Source organism: Neolamprologus multifasciatus, chromosome 23 (assembly GCF_963576455.1).
Source record: "Neolamprologus multifasciatus chromosome 23, fNeoMul1.2, whole genome shotgun sequence".
Classification (NCBI taxonomy): Eukaryota; Metazoa; Chordata; class Actinopteri; order Cichliformes; family Cichlidae; genus Neolamprologus; species Neolamprologus multifasciatus.
This window is the reverse complement of record NC_140460.1, coordinates 15404045-15415533: the sequence shown is the minus strand read 5'-3', so window position 1 is coordinate 15415533 and position 11489 is coordinate 15404045. Positions and strand designations below refer to the sequence as shown.

At 37.1% G+C, this 11489-nt stretch overlaps 1 protein-coding gene across 1 annotated transcript; it reads right to left on the bottom strand.

Annotated features, from left to right (window-relative positions):
* Positions 1-412: 412 nt before the first annotated feature.
* LOC146491254 (uncharacterized) lies at positions 413-11489 on the bottom strand. Its single transcript, XM_085151821.1, has 2 exons — positions 1126-11489; positions 413-1024 (listed from the first exon to the last, which is right to left on the bottom strand). The coding sequence occupies exons 1-2, from the start codon at positions 1304-1306 to the stop codon at positions 807-809; spliced, it is 399 nt and encodes a 132-aa protein (XP_085007947.1). The 5' UTR covers positions 1307-11489; the 3' UTR covers positions 413-806.

Genomic DNA, 11489 nt, shown 5'->3' with positions numbered 1-11489 from the left:
CTGGAAACTTCAGCACTGCACTCAACATAGTGAGTGCAGTGCAGTTGATAAGGGTCATTATTAACAACAGGGTCGTTCCTATAATTCTTCAGACCATCTGTGGCAAAATGTTTAAAGTTAAATAGCATAATTCTATATTTGTGTGCAATAAATCATCAACAAACATTTTTTCTATACTATTCAGACAAAGATATAAATCTATGTGCTGTTTATCATTTTAATATATAGCAGAATTCATAATAGTTTGAGTAAGAATTCTCATTCGAATAAGTTGTGAATAATAGTAATAACAATAATACTACCTTCAGTAATGTCATGACTGACTTATTAATAAATTCAAATTCTGATTTCAGTAAAAACCTAAATATTATTAGTTAACAGGGATATATTCATTAAATGTGATACTAAAGGTACTTCTTAGTAATGTGAAGAACTACATGTATAATTTAATATCTATGAAGACATGTGTAATGGGTTTTTCCCATTCGCCTAAACACCGATGGTTAATCATCTTTCAAATACTTTCAGAAGGTACAAAGAATCAGATGCTTTAAATTCACTATATTACTATGAGACTTACTGAGATTAATGAAAAAGCGAAGGAAGAGTAGTTGAAACATATTCATGATTCAAGTCCAAATGATGAAGATTTACAGCCTCACTGCTGAGATGGGGAAAAACACAGTAAAAGGACTTTCTTCCTCTATCATTTCACTGGTGACTGGGTGCCATCTCATTAGATGTGAATTCTGCTCAGCCTTTCTGACAGGATGTAGGATTTCAGGTTTATTGCGGTCAAAGGTTCTTCACCTGAGCCCTGCAGCCAGCTTCTCCATTGCAGCCTTGCGTTCTTCTGCCTTCTGCTGTGAACGCCGTAGGACATTCCTCAGCTCCTGAAGGTGGTCCAGGGTGCCCACCAGCTCACCTTTCACAGTTTTCATCTGGCTCTCCAGCATCTGCGTGTGATGGAGGGAGTTTCTCCTGTATCGTCTGCTGGAGCGCACCTTTTCCTCCAGGTCCTCCACTGAGGCAAGCAACATAAAACGATGTCACTGACTGCGATCAGCGGCAAGAATTTTTGTAAGTGAAAATATGAAGTTAGAAAGCCTTGTTTGTAACACTCACCCATGTTCTCCTGGTATCCCATGCTCTTCGAACCAGACTCTGTCTTCTTGTCCAGCAGATTCTTGGTCTGCTGGAGCATCCTCTCCATCTTGACAAGTTCGGCCGCCTTTGTGTCGCTGTCCCGCCGAATTTTCAGCATCTCCTGCTCCTTCTGAGTCAGTTCACTGTAACACTTACTCATGTTGAGGGCTAAAAGTCTAAATGGCAAGACCCAAAACTGAACACAGAAAAAAATGAAGACAACTGAACGGCCAGAAACCTTAGCGAAGACAAGACGCAAGGATGATGGCTATAAAACTGTTTTGATCATCCAATGAAGCACTACTCTTAAAGCCTCTGAAAAGCATAAACTTCTCTTTCTGCTGTGGAAGCACATAAAAGACTGCTTTGTTTGCAGTTTAAAGGCGCTGCTGGTAACATTTGGCTTTTTATAGGCCCAAACCTCAGTACATACCCAGAAGTCATCTGAAAACAGCATTTCTCAGTACACACCGTTACAAACTCCAAGTCATAAGACCGGCTCCAAATATTCATAAAGAAAAAAATAATAATTTCACAGCCAGTCATTGCTTACTCCTGCCGTTTTTAATGAGATTAAACAACTGAAACATCTTTCTTTTCTAAAGAATAATTGTTGTACTGTTATTAGGTGACAGAAAAAGGCAGTTAATAATTTATCATGTAAGCCTAGTGTTTGGTAGTAGGCAGCTTGGTAAAACACCATGAAGAAAGAAGCTCATACAGAAGCTGCAAGTCTTGTTTTATTATTGACTCTAAACATTAGTGTCTATTTAACCTAATTTTTTCCTCTTTTTTTTGTATTTTGATAATACTTGCATGTCTTTGTCCTGTCTTTCTCCCCTAACCCCCAACCGGTCCCTGAGCCTGGTTCTGCTGGAGGTTTCTTCCTGTTAAAATTTCGTTTTTCCTTCCCACTGTCACCAAATCACTTGCTCATAGGGGCTCATATGATTGTTGGGCTTTTCTTTTTTTTCTTTGTATTATTGTACAGTCTTTACCTTACAATATAAAGCACTTTGAGGAAACTGTTGTTGTGATTTGGCGCTATATAAATACAACTGAATTGAACTGAATTGAATTAAATACAAGCTGTCTCTTGATCTTAAAGTCTAGAAGAAACAGGGCAAGTATGTACAGCCCTCAGAAAGGGACTCGTAATTCTCTTTCCTTAGAGAGTATATCTTTTTAGACTCTACCTGTAGAGAAAGAAATAGGCTTTTACTTTACATGTAATTCTAAGCATGCACAAACCAAATCAACCAGTCAGTCATAGAACAAATCTCATACACTCCCTTGTTTCACCTTCTTTCAATAGCTCTATTAAAAAACCTCACGTTGTATACGAGGCTTCTTGTATAACATCCTTTTTTTGTGAACTTGTGACAGGGCCGTGCTAGTGGTTTCCCAATGTGCCTCGACTCTGTGCTAAATTAGGCTTGCTGTCTTCTGTATTTAATGGAAAGACATAGTTTTAGTATTGATCTTGTCGTCTAATTGTCTGTAGGAAAGTGAATAAGAGGATTTTCCAGAATGTCAGCTGGTAAAAATGTTAGTAAATGGTGATGCTTTGCACGTCTAATCCATAAAAGTGATTGATTTGTTCATTTTACCCATTAAGTTTAAAATAACGACTCTTAAAGCCAGTGTAAAAAACAAAAGGTAGTGTTACAAACACTACAAGCATCTTTCTCTGGAACCAAGCAGAAATGATCAGTAGCTACTGATTGCAGTGATTAGAAATAAATGCAGGTTACTTCTTAATCAATATAAAATGTAAAATTTGTTTCATCCTGAGCTTTTATTACTTTGCCACATTTCTCTGCATGGATTATCCTACCTCACAAGCTTTCCATGGCTTCTTTTCTCATTTTGTAGTGTGACTTTCTCTAAAGTCAACAATTTCCTCCAGGCTGGCTACATGCATAAATACTAACAAAAGATTTATTTTTAAACACAAACCGCGAGCCTCATGAAACCAGTTCTGTAATGTACAGCCAGCATCTTTTCAGAATTAGGATCAGACGTGCATTTTGATAACAGTGTTTAAATGAATAAATTTGCATTAGATGTGAACTACATTGTGACTGGGTTTCAGCTGTGTGCTTGTTTATTTGTTTTTTTTTTCTTCACATTTGTGTGACTCAGTTACAAAGTAATAAAACAAGAGACACCATTGAATGAGTCACATTTATATTTATTATAACAAGAACACATTGCCACTCTGAAAAATATAAATTCTTGGATGTTTTTCAAGTAGAAAAAAAAAAAAACTTCTTCCCTCAGGCCAACCGAGTTAGACAAGTGACTCATAATAGGTCACTGTGTTAAAATGTCAGTGAATAAGCTGGTGTACTTTGATCAGCAATGAACCCTTGTGCTCCTGAAAGCGTTCAAAAAATGCACACAGAATCACAGCCTGCTCAACATGAACATGAACTGGATAAAGGGAAGCAAATGGATGGATAAGCCAGATCTGTCTTTGTGGATTTGCTTTTATGTCTGAAAGAGAGACAGAGACAATGTCAGAATTGATCAAATGAGTGCATGGTAATTAGTAATATTCATTTTTATAAAGAATTGTGAACACAGCGAGGATATTTTAAATAATGGTTTTATTAATTAAAATAGAGATATTGTTTATTTACTTTCTAGTTACTGTTTACTTACTACATAGAATCCTATAATTACCAATCTGCATTTCATAATCTAATTTTAGCCTAGTAATTGTGACTTAATTTGTGACTCTGAACAGAAATGGCCTTTGCTAATCCTGCAGTACTTATCCACCTAAATCTGCTCTTAACAATCCCATTTGTTAGAAGTTGCTTCTAAAAAATATCCACATCAGAGACTGAGACATAGAAGGGCCACTGTGTTTCACCACCTCATTTCACATGCAGGTACAACTTGAACACATTAGTCATCACATTTACATAAAACTCACTTGCAGTGATGCACACCATCTGTTATGTAATTTTAAGCTATACCAGCATATTATTATAACTGCTGCTCCAGAAATAGTTCCCCATATGGCGTGTATAAAATAATCTCAGGAAATTCTCAAACACTTCAAAGCACAAAATACTGAAGGATTAAACCATCTGGGAGGTTTTATGAAGGGAAGTGTATGGTGGTTTTATTGTAGGTTCAGTGCTTAAATGTACCCAAACACATCCCACGATATGTGCTGAATTTCATTGTGCCGATGAAGATAAACAATCGCAGCCCTTTCATACAATCAGCTTCTTCAGTAGAAGCCCTCTGAGCTTTGGCAAACAGTATATCCATTTAAAGCAGTGGTTCTCAGACTCTCACGTGGGGTCTGAAGGCACGGACAACAAAGCAAAAAACATGGATTAAAAATAGGCTGAACTGGCAGGGAGCACTCCTACTGTTTAGTGTAATTGTATTGCAAGAATGACAGATTAAGATACTCTATATTGAAGCCTCCACCTCTAATAATACATTTGCCTAACATGAAAAAGATCCCTGGTTTGAGAGCAGGAGGAGAACGGGTCAAAAGCTTGTGTACTCCTAGTGCTGATCCCAAGCCCAGGTAAATCAGAGGGTTGCATCAGGAGATGCATCCAGTGTAAAATCTGTGCCAAATCAAACGTGTAGATTCACCTGCTGTGGCGACCCCTTAGAAAATAAGGCACTAGCTGAAAGTAGTTATTTGTGTTATTAACATATCAAAGTTTCACATTCATACAAGGATGGAGAAGATGGAGTCAAAGGAAGAAAAGTTCAAGACCACATGGGAGATTTATGGATGCTGTGATGGAGGACATGGAGAGAGTTTGTGTGACAGAAGAGGATGTTATTAATGAGATGGAGGCCGATGATTCACTGTTGGGATCCTTGCTGGTGTAGCTGCTGCGTGTTACTTATTACTTACTTATTTATTTCTTTTTTAAATATAGTAAATGCTGTTTAACTTACACCAGTGATACATTGAATGCATGAATAGGATTTATGAATGGAAGCAAAAAATAGTGTTAAGCTTGTTTGTTTAAATTCAGCCCAAAGCTTTCTTTTACTCTTGGTGATAAACATTTCTATATGTGGGTTGGAAAAAGTTTAAATACCACTAAAAGGCAGAGTGTTTCAGAAATAAAGATGGGCAAAGGTTCACCAATCTACAAAAAACTGCATGTCAAGTTATGGAATAATTTCAGAATAATATTGCTCAGTGTAAAAATTCACACCTTTTTTAATATGTCATTCATGTTATCATCTAAAAGAAATATCTATGGATTTCTCCACAGATCTCGAGAAATCTCTGTGTGCAAGAAATTAGGCCAGAAATCAGTACTGAATTCCTGTGATTTTCAGACCATCGGGTGGTAAGGCATTAAAACAGGCATAATTATATTGTATTTATTGCACATTTGAAAAGACACCATTAATCCTGTAAAGTACGTATGGGTTTTATAGCAACATATGCTCCCATGTAGACAATGTCTTTCTCGGGGAAGTCCTTGCATTTTTCGGCAATTCATTGCTAAACTGCAAACTGCATATGTTACAGTACAACAGCATGGCTTTGTAGTGGAAGAGTCCAGGTGCTAAATGGTCTTCCTGCAGTCCAGATCTTGTAGCCTCATGCAGTTCATACTGTTTCACATCAGAATGGGACAATATTTCTCTCCCAAAAGTTCAGCAGCTGGTGTCTTCAGTTCCCATATTTTTACCTACTATTGCAAACCACTCTGTTTTTTATAGTTTACAGAGTCACAAAATTTTTGTAATTGGGGTTAAAGAATAACTTAAGGCTTAACTCATTGTATTTGTTCTAAATATCATAAGGTCTAATAAAAGGGGAAAAGAAATATCTTATAAATGCTATAACAATACTAAAACAGCTTGGTATAGAAGTAGGGCATATTTTGTATGTTGATTGTAATGGGAGAACAAGTCTCCCAGAGCATCAATGTATCTCATTCAAATATAGGATGCCGGAGAGAGAAGATACTTAGACATTACATTAATATTATGGTGTACATCAAGAGGCTGAGATTGCAGTTATTTTTCATTTTTGTGCCCAGTAAACTGCACAGTTGCAGAAACATTGATTTTATTAACAATTTTATTAACATTTGAAACCCAGCACTGAATGGGAATCTTTAAATGCTACAGCAGTCTCAGTCATTATGTCCTTTTGTTGGACAAATCTGGAAACCACATTACACACATCTAGAAAAGTCAAAATAAACTGTCTATCTAATGTCTAACTATGTTGTTACATATATTTCTGTGATCGTTACATACAATCACAGAAATATAGGAGTATTAAGAGCAGTCTGTTGTTATGGATGAGGATGCTTGTGCTTCACCTGCTAACGTGGTGGATAACTAAACGACCACTACGTTTTGATTTTTTTTTTTTTTAATGAATAGTATTTTCATACACCCATTATCTCCTGCTAATGGTGGTAGGAGACAAAGAAGAGTATTCCAGATGTTTTTCTCCCCAGCAACAATTTCAAGTTCTTCCTGGGGGGGAATCCTCACATTCCCAGGCCAGATGAGTTATAACATATCTCCAGCAGACTATAGGACTACATTGGCATCTCTTCCCAACCTTTAAAGTAAGGCAACCAGCAGGCCTGGACTGGGACAAAAAAATCGGCCCGTGCATTTTGACTAGAGTCCGGCCCACCAGGTATTATAGGAAAAACCATAAAGCCTTTGAATGAAAACAAATGCTGTTGTCACAGTGATGTACACTGTCTTGTTGGTATATATGTATCAGTCTAATAAACTTAAACCTACACCATCCTCCCTATTCTGGTATTCCAAACAGTACCCGAAAGTAGACTGCTTGGTCGAGTTAACCTCCTAAACTATCTACAACACATGGTGAAAACCTGAAATTAAGACAGAGAAGACTAGAGGTGAGACATGATCATTACTGATTACTGATGACAGATTTAGATATATTTTCATAAACCATTCATTTGCCACATCAATAAACAGCATGGCAGGGAAAAAATATTTTTTCTAACATGGCAACCTTTAAAAAGTGAAAGGAGACAGAAACACAGGTGAGAAAGAATAAAACTTAACTGACTTTTCGATGGCATTTTACACACAGTACTGGTACAGTATCTAGAAAATGTGGGAAAATACTGGCATCATATACAGTACTTAGCTACTTCTGAAGAAATTAGGATGAGACCCTAAAAAAAATTACTATGTACAATAATGGATTTCTATACATTTTACATCAGATGAAAACGTTTGTTGTAAGATTCAGATAATTATTTGTTAAAAGTGAGACGTTTTAAATGAGAATAAGAAAGAAAAGTATTTCTTTGTGCCCCCCTTTCCCTGTTAATGCCCTACCTGGGCCCCTGGCAAAACTTTGCTAGACCCGCCCCTGCACAGTTACCAGCTGTCAGCTACTTAGAAAAGGATCCTGGTGTTATTTGTCTCTCAGAAACAGTTCATAACTTCCCTTCAACTCATTCATGTCACCGAAAAGGTAAACCTGTTTCTCCATCACCTGTTCAGCTCTGATGATTCAGTAAGGACATCTCCTGGTTTCATCTTCATGTTTCCCTCTCACCAGATAACCAAACCGACATCATGACCAGCAGCTTTTACAGCTGTGGCTCCAGCAAACATCAGCTGATACTAGAAATTAATATCAAATAAATTCTAACAACAGCTGATCAAGCTTAAACCTGCTGCTGTTGTTTAGCGCGACATCCGCTGGTTTCCTCTTTCTGGCGCAAAGTGGGAGATAAACAAACAAGAGAGAAAAGCCGATATATCAGCTGATATGAAACAGGAGGGGGAGGGGAGAGAATGAGAGAAGAAGAGGCAGCTGTGCAGCAAAGACACGGAATAACTCTAGCTTTGTGTCTTTTTCATTGTAACTGACTGTAAAAAGTCAGCATAACGAAAATAAACTCCACCTAAACTTGGTTTATATCTGACCCAGATAGACTGCAGGTCATAACTTCTTACCTGAAGTTCAGTTAACCGCCTCGGGTCTCTGCTCCTCCTGCCTTTCCGTCCTCCACGTGCCAGCGTGTTGCATCTGCTGGCCTCCACCACTTGCTAATGTTACTGAATCTGTGGAAGCTCCGCAATAGCCACCACCAAACAATTGAGTTATTTTTACACATCTCCCAGCATCTGGCCAATCCACCACCTTTCAGTGTTTATACCATTACAAAAAAAAAAAACGGGAAAAAAAACCCATCGGTCCATAAAAACAAAAAATCACGTGGGCCGATGGCCAGTCCAGCTATGGCAACCAGTCTTCAACCACCTCAACAGGCTCTTTTTGACAGGGAGGAGCACATTTTTAATTGTTCACCTTTCATTGTTTTACATGCTCTAATTCATTTCAGCTCTTTGTATGTTATAACTTTGCTGCCGTCCATTTCTGGCTAATGGACCAACAGCCCAAGCAAAAGTAGCCCACAGGCTGGTTGTATCACATACTTTGAACTCTGCCTCCATCTGGCAACAAACAATCTCTGCATGTAGACGAGCAGTCCTTGGCTACCTATAGTCCACGCTGATGAAGCAAATTGAGCCCAGGAGAGATAAGTACACTTTTACACTATATTAACATTATGGTCTACTTTAAATAGACAGAGATTTCGGTAATGGTTCATTTTTGTGCCCAGTAAACTGCACAGTTACAGAAAAACATGTTTTATTAACATTTTAACACCAGCACTGAATGGGAGTCATTAAACGCTAAAACAGTCTTTCATTGGTCAAACCTGGAAACCACATTACGTAAACATTTTAGCAATCCATCTGCTCGGCAACACTTCTTCTTTCATGAAGAACAATCACAGAAATATAAGACGGCTGTCTGTTTTGATGGATGATGATGCCTGTGCTGGACCTGCTAATGTGCCATAAAACTGAGTGCCCATTACCTTTTGCTGGTGCATCCAGATTTACTGTATCTCTTTATTAGATACCAGAAACAGAACTCTCATCTCAAAGCAAAATACAGTAAAGAGGAATCTTTGTAATCTTAGGACATGAATAGATCCACTACACCTGTTGAAATACATTATTAAAAGAAAATGCAGGTATGTGCCAAAACCTCTTAAAATATACATCAAATCAGGAATGTTTTTATACATGATCCTAATATGGCATTATAGCTGAATGCTTTTGGCTCTCCACTTTCCTCTGCTGATACAAGCTCCCTCTGAGCTCTGAGATTTATCCTTAAGGAACATCACCAGGGAACTGTCTCTTTCTCCAGGGAAACTGTGAAAGTCTGCCAGGAATTACTCTGCTTTTGTGCACTGTGAGTTTCTGTTGTTTTTACCCAACAAATGATTAAAATTCTCCCCTGAAGCTCCTGATATTTTTTTTCAGGACCTGAGATAACTTTTATAGGTCATCTTCTTTTCAAGGGGAAAAATTAAAAGGTCTCCTTAGCTCATGTAAGAAGAGATGTGGGTCATGTTATCAATGAAAGAATTCACAATTATCTGTTTGCTTTATACGCAACCTGTAAAATACTGCAAACCCAAGTCAGGCCTGAGTCAAATGAACCCAGCATCACTAGTGTTTGTGCAAAGACATGTACATGTTTGCAAGTGATAAAATTCCTTCAAACGAAGAATGTAAGTATTCAGAGCCATCATATTGCAGCATGCCACACGCTCCCCAGGAAAGACAGTAAAACAAAGCCATCAATTATTCTTCGGTTTGTGAGTCGCAAAACAAAGATTGAGTTACTGAAACAGGGTAAGAAGCTTAAAGGGACTGGTGTGTATTTAAATGAACATTTAACGAAAAAGACTGCTGAAATTGCAAGACAGGCACGCAGCCTGAGAAAACAAAATAAGATACAAGCGACATGGACGAGGAACTGCAAAGTAATGATAAGACTAAATGGCAATCCCGAAGAAGCGAAAGTTGTGATGATAAGAGAACTCAAAGACTTAGAGCAATATAAATAATCAGGAATCTGCTCTGGAATCTATTGGAAAAGTGACGATTGGATAATGAACAATGGGTATGGAAAGTGTTTCTGGCCTTACGGCTCAAAAAACAACAACAAAAACAAAAACACATAAATGACAAGTTTGGACACAGATTATAGGTTTCCATTCAGAGATATTGAAGAGGAAGAATTTGATTATGAAAAGGACTGTCAAGGTGGTTATTTTGCCACACACGCTGAGAAAACGAACTTCAAAACGTTTAACTATGCAGAGCACAACATGCATGACCCTGAAAGTAACATTGACCCAGATACCCACTTCTACAATAACACCAATAATACTTGTGAGTACTATACAGATGACCAATTCAATATGAATATTAAAATGGCAAATGCATTGTCGGTCATACATTTCAATAGTAGAAGCCTGTATAAAAAATTTTCTAAAATTACAGAATGTTTAAGTAAGTTAAAAAAGTTTAATATAATTGCAATATCAGAAACATGGCTCGATAATGAGAAAATTAGTGAAATGGGACTGGAAGGATACGAATTATTTACAATGAACAGGGTGAATAAAAAAGGAGGCGGTGTTGCCTTATATGTAGATAAAGTTTTGAAATGTAGTCTGATTGAATGTATGTCAAGCACCATAGATAACGTATTGGAATGTGTCACTATTGAAATCCATGTTGAAAAAGCTAACAATATAATTATAAGTTGCATCTATAGGACACCAGGTTCATGCCTTGAGACATTCAATGAAAAACTTGCTGCTATGTTTAGCAACCTAAATGATAAAAAAGTGCAAATAATTTGTGGTGATTTTAATATAGATTTGCTAAACCCAAATGGACATCAGAAAACAACAGATTTCATAAATACAATGTATAGTAACTCCCTTTTCCCTGTAATTATAAAACCAAGTAGAATAACAATTGATACAGCTACATTGATAGATAATATATTCACAAATAAAATTGACCATGAAATAGTAGGTGGACTTCTTATAACTGATATAAGCGATCATCTTCCTGTTTTTGCAATTTTTCAAAATTATTTTGGGATTAAAACTAAACAAAAGAATCAAATATTTGATATGATACGACTTAGAACAACAAGAGCCATTGCTGCCCTCCAGGTGGACTTAAAGGAATACAATTGGAATGAGGTTTTTGCAAATGAAGACTCAAATAGTGCATATGATGCATTCTTATCAACTGTAATTTCACTATATGAAAAACATTGTCCTTTAATGAAAATCACTAGAAAGCATCACAGATCAAATAAGCCATGGATCACAAAGGGGATAGAAGATGCATGTAAAAAGAAAAATAATCTATATAAGAGATTCATAAAACAGAGGACAAAAGATGCTGAAATAAAGTACAAGTTATATAAAAATAGA

Coding starts and splice junctions, on each gene's coding strand:
- LOC146491254 (XM_085151821.1), bottom strand. CDS start 1,306: ATGAGTAAGTGTTACAGTGAACTGACTCAGAAGGAGCAGGAGATGCTG. Junction 1,025..1,125: donor GGGATACCAGGAGAACATGG/GTGAGTGTTACA, acceptor TGCTTGCCTCAG/TGGAGGACCTGGAGGAAAAG.